The 8,517-nt window shown below is 37.5% G+C and overlaps 1 protein-coding gene across 1 annotated transcript; it reads left to right on the forward strand.

Annotated features, from left to right (window-relative positions):
* The first annotated feature begins 1,257 nt into the window (after nucleotides 1-1,257).
* On the forward strand, nucleotides 1,258-8,000 carry LOC132180795 (chaperone protein ClpB3, chloroplastic). Its single transcript, XM_059593750.1, has 10 exons — nucleotides 1,258-1,716; nucleotides 2,161-2,379; nucleotides 2,824-3,061; nucleotides 3,791-3,986; nucleotides 4,147-4,201; nucleotides 4,295-4,445; nucleotides 4,756-5,064; nucleotides 5,337-5,602; nucleotides 5,817-6,743; nucleotides 7,541-8,000. The coding sequence occupies exons 1-10, from the start codon at nucleotides 1,465-1,467 to the stop codon at nucleotides 7,868-7,870; spliced, it is 2,943 nt and encodes a 980-aa protein (XP_059449733.1). The 5' UTR covers nucleotides 1,258-1,464; the 3' UTR covers nucleotides 7,871-8,000.
* Nucleotides 8,001-8,517: the final 517 nt, after the last annotated feature.

Consider the following 8,517-nt stretch of genomic DNA (forward strand, 5'->3'; position numbering starts at 1 on the left):
AACCATTTTATGAGTAAGATTTTATTTCGCATATATAACGGGGTACATAATACCACGTTATTTACAAATATTTTTAAAATGGAGATATCTGTTCATCACAATTATATTCCTACAACAATCAACCAGATTGCTTTATTAGAATTTAAATCTTGGACTTTTCTGCAATATCTTCTCCACTTGGATCATAACCCTTTTCAATCAAATTTGAAAAATTCCCTTGAAATGATCAAAATAATGATAAAAGTGTTTAAAGTAAAAGGTCATCATGCCACGTAATAACCAAAAGAATAAAAATATTCATGATAAGAAAATAAGTAGGTATCAAGTTGCAATCAAGCAAAAGTGTTGAGCTAATTAAAAAATAATCGAAAGGAGTATAGTCATTAAGAAAACCACGTTAACTTATACATTTGCTATTTACACGGTGTTAAAAATTACAAAAGAAGACCCATTAATAGGTAATTGTGATAGTCAATGATATCAATTATAATGAAATAGAGAAATGGTAAATCTCCAATTATTTTATAACTGTTGATACGTGTTAATACGTGGTGGGAATGTACAAATGGTTTTGTTTAGTAGATAGTGTCAAAAGTTGTAAAATAATTATATGTGTAGCATTACTCAATGAAATATCTAATGCAAGATCTTGTGAATTGTAGTACAAAAACATGAACGGCTAGTACTATAAATTATTTCATTTGCCTCCGCTCAATCACTCGATCGAAGTCCCTACAATTCTTAAGATCCATATAGTTATGAATGGTCTAAATCTTTCCAGCTAAGCTTTTAAAGAAAAAAAATATATGTTGGGGTAGTTCGGACTCTTCAGAGTGGTCGACCACCATTTGGGGGTGAGGCTGTGATTGCAATACTCCCAAGCACCTTTTGAGCTATCAAGATGGTCACCAAAGCCATCCGAGATAGTTGGAGTAATCCAGTTGCACGCATTGAATTCAAGATTACTTATTAAATTATATGAGAGTTGCCTCCGATCACTAAATCCCGTACACTTACAATATAATTTTTTTTTTTTTTTTGTTGACATAAATTACCCAAATTTAATTGAATTTTAAACTATGTGTATTAAAATACACGAAATATTCATGGGACTATACAAATTTGCGTAGAAATAGAGTATAGGAGGTCCTGGTGAGTCAAGAGCGTAGGTGGGGGCCCCAATAAGAGAGATCCTTTCTCTGTCATATCCAAACTCCCCTACGTGGCAGATCCTACGAACCCTGCGCATCCCAACAAAGCTCGCGATGTTTCACGAACACTCGCGCTGGGTTTTACAGTTCTCACTTCTGAAACCTGCGAGAGCACTCTCGATTCTGGAACATTTGTCACATTCCCACGCAAAGCTTCCACCTTTTTTTTCTTTAAATCCCCTCCAGGTCCTTCGCCACTGACATTTCTTTCATCCGGTTAATTCCCTAAGCTCCATCCGCCAGCGCTCCTGCTATGGCATCCTCAACGACGTCGTTCTCCGGGGTGAGTCTCGGTCTTTCGCGGTCGGTTCGGACCGATTGTTGCAATAGGAATGCTCTGTTCGCTCAGCCACCGCGGATGAGCTTCTTTCCTGCCAAACCCAGATCGCTAAAGGCCTTGAAACAGCTGCAACTGAGCAGAAACGGTGTGTTTCCAAAGGGGTTTCAGAGATTCGGTCGGCCTTCGCGGCAGCTTGTTATTCGCTGTGATGCTTCAAGTGGAAGGGTAAGCCTTGTTTATTTTCATTTAGCTAAACAAAAAAAAGATTTTGGATTGAATTTTTGTTATTATTTGCAGCAATAGCATTGAGATAATGTTCGTTTTTGTTTGTTAATTGAGTCACTTTCTTTCACTGATCAATGCTAACGTTTATTGGGGTAATTGGGCCACCTCCTTTTAATGGTTTTTTTCTTTGTTGTACAGGTATGATTTGTTGTATACATGTTTTAATTTTAAGTCATTGCTAGGAATAATTCTGGCTCTGACTGTATCTTAAAGGCTATGTTGGAAATTTTCTCGATTGCTTTGTTTATGCTATTTGCATATATATATATATATATATATATATATATATTGGTCACAAGAATGCTAAATCGAGTTTAGTTGAAGCATGGGTAAGTGATGTATTTGCTGTAATTTGATTAATGTTTGGTTTTGATATAATGATAGATAACCCAACAAGAGTTTACGGATTTGGCATGGCAAGGGATTGTTTCATCGCCAGAAGTTGCGAAAGAGAACAAGCATCAAATAGTGGAGACAGAGCATTTGATGAAGGCCCTGTTAGAACAGAAGAACGGGCTTGCTCGACGGATTTTCTCCAAGGTTGGAGTTGACAATACCCGCCTTCTAGAGGCCACTGATAAGTTCATCCAACGCCAACCAAAGGTAATTCCTAAAATATCATAGTTTTGCATCTCTTGATATACTTTGGCGTCTGGCTGTGACTCTAACTAATGAATTCGGTGAACTTATGCTTTGACATTCATGTTGATTGGCTATAAATTCTGTTACTAGTTTTGGTTCTTCTGTTGGTGAAAGCGTTTCCATCTTGGAAATGGGTGTACTTGCTCACTTTTGATTATCAAACTTTAGTAGTAGATGCATTTCATGTGCACACTGTTTGAAGACTCAGATATTGTTTGGACACCAAAAGGCTTATATTTTCCAAATTCATATTGACCACAGCCCTCATATGAATAAGTACAGACATGATATACAAAAGATTCAGCACATGCTAGCATGATAGTGTCCATTGGATCTTTTTATTGTCCATGGTCTTTATGCTGAGAAGGTAATAGGCTTATTTCTGTCTCTGTTCAATTGCAATAGGTTCTTGGTGAATCAGCTGGTTCAATGTTAGGACGTGATTTGGAAGCCTTGGTTCAGCGAGCCAGGGAATACAAGAAGGAGTATGGGGACTCATTTATTTCTGTTGAGCATTTGGTTCTTGGTTTCGTACAAGATCAACGATTTGGGAAGCAATTATTTAGAGATTTTCAAATATCACTGCAAACTTTAAAATCTGCAATAGAAGCTATAAGGGGACACCAATCAGTTATCGACCAAGGTTAAATAATGTTCTTCTTTCTTTCTTTCCTTTTATTTTATTTAAAATTTTCATTTAGAAACGTGTATACGTGCATGTGTTTTTGTGTGTGCATGCATGCAAGTGATTCAAGGCGAAGCTAGGAAAACAATAAAAGAACTTTAAAAACTCTTTTGCATTTTTCGATAATTTTTAGACTGCAGTGTGTGTGTGTGTGTGTGTTTTTGCTAGTGTGTGCGTGCACGCAAGTGATTGAAATCGAAGCTAGGAAAACCATAGTAGAACTAAAAAAGCCTTTTTGCATACCACGCATAGTTACATTGATTATTGTGCATGATGCAATTTGTCTGCCTTTTTGTGGTCTCTTCAACATTTTGGTGGATTTTGTTATGTCCAGGCTAGTAGGCCGTGAATTGAGTTGGAACCACTAGATGATTCAAAATATTTTCTTGTTGTTTGCTGAAAAAGTTCAGTTTGTATGCATTTATACTATATTGTAATGTTTTCATCTGTTTTTTGTTTATTTTTTAATTTTGTGTTTGGGAAAAAAGAAAGTCATTGTTTGATTTATCTTGGTGGAAGAAGGATCTTTTCCATGTTTGATTCTTTTCTAATATCTTTATGTATCGAACCTTCAGAGTGTATTTGGTGCTTTGATAATCTTTTTATTTCATGTACTTAACATAGTTATGCAAAAAAAAAAAAATTGTGCTTAATGCTTAAGCGAGGTACACATTGAATTTACTACAGATCCCGAGGGGAAGTATGAAGCACTGGAAAAATATGGAAAAGATTTGACAGCCATGGCAAAAGCAGGAAAGCTTGACCCAGTGATAGGAAGAGATGATGAAATACGCAGGTGCATCCAGATTCTTTCCAGGAGAACAAAGAACAATCCTGTCCTAATTGGAGAGCCTGGTGTGGGGAAAACGGCGATTTCTGAAGGGTAAGCCCTTAGTCAAAGCTAGAGCCTTGTCTCTATTTAGAAGTTTTTATAGGAAACTGGATTGAATTATTTGTCTTGTCCAAAGGCTTGCCTTTGGGCACGTATCCTCGCCATTACTTTGTGTTTGTGCGTGTTAATCTTAATGTACCTTCTTCAACAGGCTTGCTCAAAGAATTGTTCAAGGTGACGTACCTCAGGCTCTAATGAATCGTAAGGTGTGTGCTATATCCATTGGCACAAATGTGCTAATCTGTGCATATGATTGGTGAAGTCTGGATATTGATCTGACCTACTGTCTCTTGTTACAGCTAATATCACTTGACATGGGTTCCCTCATTGCTGGGGCAAAATATCGGGGAGAATTTGAGGATAGGCTGAAGGCTGTACTCAAGGAAGTTACAGAATCAGATGGCCAAATTGTACTCTTCATTGATGAGATTCATACAGTTGTTGGTGCAGGTGATATGCTTAGTAAATTATTTTCAAATGTCTGATTTTTAAATACGGAAAAAGCTATCCAATGCAGCTTTCATAATCTTTGTTATTTCTATTTCAAGAAGCATTTTTCTTTCTATTGGTCCCCAATAAAGTTATACTAACTTACAAGAACTGACCCCTTCTATGCCGTTTGTGATTAATTCTACATAGAAATTTTCATTCTCCACATTGAATTTGACAGTAGATTGTCGTAGTTCCTAGTATGTGGACATGAAACATAGTGAAGAATGAAAATGCTGATTTTGACCCAAATCTCTGATTTTGCTTTCAGGTGCCACAAATGGTGCAATGGATGCAGGCAATCTGTTGAAGCCTATGCTTGGTCGAGGAGAGTTGCGTTGTATTGGTGCAACAACCCTGAATGAATATCGCAAGTATATTGAGAAAGACCCAGCATTGGAGCGTCGTTTTCAGCAAGTTTATGTTGATCAACCTACGGTTGAAGATACCATTTCTATACTACGGGGACTACGTGAAAGATATGAGCTACATCATGGAGTCCGCATTTCTGACAGTGCACTTGTGGAAGCTGCAATTCTTTCAGACCGTTACATCAGTGGCCGATTTTTACCCGATAAAGGTAATAATAAATCACACAACACAACATTTGAAAGGTTCGTGTTATGTTGAAAAACTAGTGTGTTAGTTAGATTTCCGTATACTTGGCACTTGGAAATGGCAGACGTATGTCACACGTCCATGGAAGTTGTTTTTGATTTAGTTTTCTTCAATTAACAGCTGGGGTGTAAGGTTCTGAAAAGTTTTGTAGCCCATAGCTTAAGAAATACTGGTTTTTCCTATTAATGTTAAGATCTATGTGTAGTTGAGAGCTAATATACTTTCAAATTGCAGCTATTGACCTAGTTGATGAAGCAGCTGCCAAACTGAAAATGGAAATTACTTCAAAACCAACTGTCCTTGATGAGATCAACCGTTCGGTGTTGAAGCTGGAGATGGAGAGGCTTTCTCTCAAAAATGATACAGATAGAGCTTCCAAAGATAGGTTGTATCGGATTGAAGCTGAGTTGTCTATCCTCAAGGAGAAGCAAGCCCAGCTGACTGAACAGTGGGAGCATGAAAAGTCTGTCATGACCCGCATTCAGTCAATCAAAGAAGAGGTATGTTTGTAATGTACTTGTTTTTAATGTCAATAGTTTCTTTCTTATAATATATGTTTGTTGTGTCAAAGGTGAAACAAAGTTTGTAAGTGGATGTAAGCTTCCTAATTTCTTAGTTAAATCAATTGATTTCGAAAATAGACTGTGGAAATTGGTTATAAATAATGAAGTATAAGGATTTCTATTTGACTAACTTTTCTGTTCATTTATACAGATTGACAGAGTAAATCTTGAGATCCAGCAGGCTGAACGTGAGTATGATCTTAATCGTGCTGCTGAACTGAAGTATGGGAGCCTCAACTCTTTGCAGCGACAACTTGGAAGTGCAGAAAAAGAGTTGGTCGAATATATGAAATCTGGAAAGTCCATGCTGAGAGAGGAAGTTACTGGAAGCGATATTGCTGAAATTGTTAGTAAATGGACGGGTATCCCTGTTTCCAAGCTCCAACAATCAGAAAGGGAGAAGCTATTACATTTGGAGGAAGAGCTGCATAAACGCGTTGTGGGCCAAGATCCTGCCGTGAAAGCGGTAGCTGAGGCTATTCAGCGATCTCGAGCTGGTCTCTCAGATCCACGCCGCCCAATTGCTAGTTTCATGTTCATGGGTCCCACCGGTGTTGGAAAGACAGAACTAGCCAAGGCACTTGCTTCATACTTGTTCAACACAGAAGAAGCTCTTGTTAGAATTGATATGAGTGAATACATGGAAAAGCATGCAGTTTCAAGATTAATTGGGGCCCCACCTGGTTATGTGGGATATGAGGAAGGTGGACAGCTGACAGAGACAGTTCGAAGAAGGCCATATGCAGTCATTCTCTTTGACGAGATAGAGAAGGCCCATTCTGATGTTTTCAATGTGTTCCTTCAGATTTTAGATGATGGGAGAGTAACTGATTCCCAGGGTCGCACTGTGAGTTTTACAAACACTGTCATAATTATGACATCAAATGTGGGTTCACAGTATATACTCAACACAGATGATGATGTCTCACCAAAGGAATTAGGATACGAAACCATTAAGCAGCGGGTATTGGATGCTGCAAGATCAATCTTTCGTCCTGAGTTTATGAACCGGGTTGACGAGTACATAGTTTTCCAACCTCTGGACCGCGATCAGATAAACACCATCGTCAAGTTACAGGTAACTTTCTCTAGAATGATGCTTCCTTGGCTTAACAATTATTTTCTTCTGCAAGCACTTCCTTGAATTATAATTTATTATGGGAATGATTTTTGTTTTTTCAATTGTCAACTTTGCTCACACATCCAAGGTAATAGAATTTCTGAACTCTGCCACCCCATACTTATGGGGGTGGAGCCGTGGATGCCATCAGGCTAAAGGCATTGGGAATGAGGATTGTATCATCTTTTTGATGTCTATACTGAATTGTGAGCATACACTTTCCTATTCCCAGTGGAGTGTCAGAGATCCAAGGAGTCAGGGATCCTTCAAATATTTTGGGCTAGTTTAGGTTTCATTTAATGGATCTTAGTCAGCTGATTAATGGGATCAAGACTAATAAATGGTTCCACTCAGTGAATAGGATGTGCATGTTTGTATGTGCATTGGGGTCTTGTCACGATATTTGTTGGACCTTCATACAATCATTTATACAAGCATGCCAAACCAAGATCTTGGTCTCTTTGAACTGACTTTGAGGAAACTTGTTTTAGATCGTGTTTGAGAAATAAAGTTTTTAAGTCAAAAAGAGCTTTTGGGCAAAACTTCATTTTTAAACTTTTGTTAAAAGTGTGTTTTGACAATTGTTAGGCTTTTTGAACCTTTAAAACATTTTTAAATTTTTTTTACCGAACGAGTATTTTTTTTTTTAAACAGACTTTTTGAGTATTAAAAGCACTTTTAGGCCTCTTAAACGCAATTTATTTTTTTTGGGAACAACTTCAAAAGCTTACTTTGTGCGTGCATGTATTTTGCAGTTGGGACGAGTACAAAAGAGGCTTGCAGACCGGAAGATAAAAATTCAGGTGACCGAAGCAGCTGTTCAGCTACTTGGAGATCTTGGGTATGACCCAAACTATGGTGCTAGGCCAGTCAAGCGAGTGATTCAACAGAATGTTGAAAATGAACTCGCAAAGGGCATCTTAAGAGGAGAGTTTAAGGATGAAGAGACGGTGTTAATAGACACTGAAGTCACAGCATTTTCTAATGGCCAGCTCCCCCAACAAAAGCTGGTTTTCAAGAGGCTTGAATCTGGAATAGAAGCTCCAGCTGCAGAGGATAAAGGAGTCTTCTCACCAACTCTTTGAACTTGTATTTAGTTTCATTATGCCTAAATTTTGACAAAAAAGATTATATGCTAATATTAATGAGTTTCTTCTTGTATATCACATGCTTTCTTGTAGAAATTACAAGCTTCGAGTTAGTCAATGGTTAATATATCTTGTATCTAAATTGTGATGCACTATAAATCCGAAACCAATCTTGGTGTGAAAGGGGGCATATGATATGGCATTCTTTTTCTTTGTAGAAAAATCTTTTTGCATGCCAAATGTATGCTTGTAGCTTGATTGTAAAATGCATGCCATAGAGATGATTGTTAAGACCATCAATCCATGGATTTATCAACTTTTTGTATCTATTTGTATGTCTTCTTAGTCATGTTCCAGAATCCTGATACGGTAATGAAAAGTTGAAAAGATGAACTTGTGGCTATGAGATTATAGTATACTTGCATGGCATGCTGCATGGCCAGCTGAAACGAGACGACAAACTTAGGTCGGGGTTTTTTTATATTCAAATATTTAATTAAATAATTTTCATTTTTAATCATTCTTCTTGCTTTTTGCCTTAGAATTTTTTTCCCAAATTTCCCACTCATGACCCAATAACTTCCCACTTAACGCTTCCTTTCTGTTCTGTAACCTCCTATATCTGCTGTCTTCTCTCGCTCTTT

The sequence above is a fragment of the Corylus avellana genome, chromosome ca5, assembly GCF_901000735.1.
Source record: "Corylus avellana chromosome ca5, CavTom2PMs-1.0".
In the NCBI taxonomy this organism is placed as follows: domain Eukaryota; kingdom Viridiplantae; phylum Streptophyta; class Magnoliopsida; order Fagales; family Betulaceae; genus Corylus; species Corylus avellana.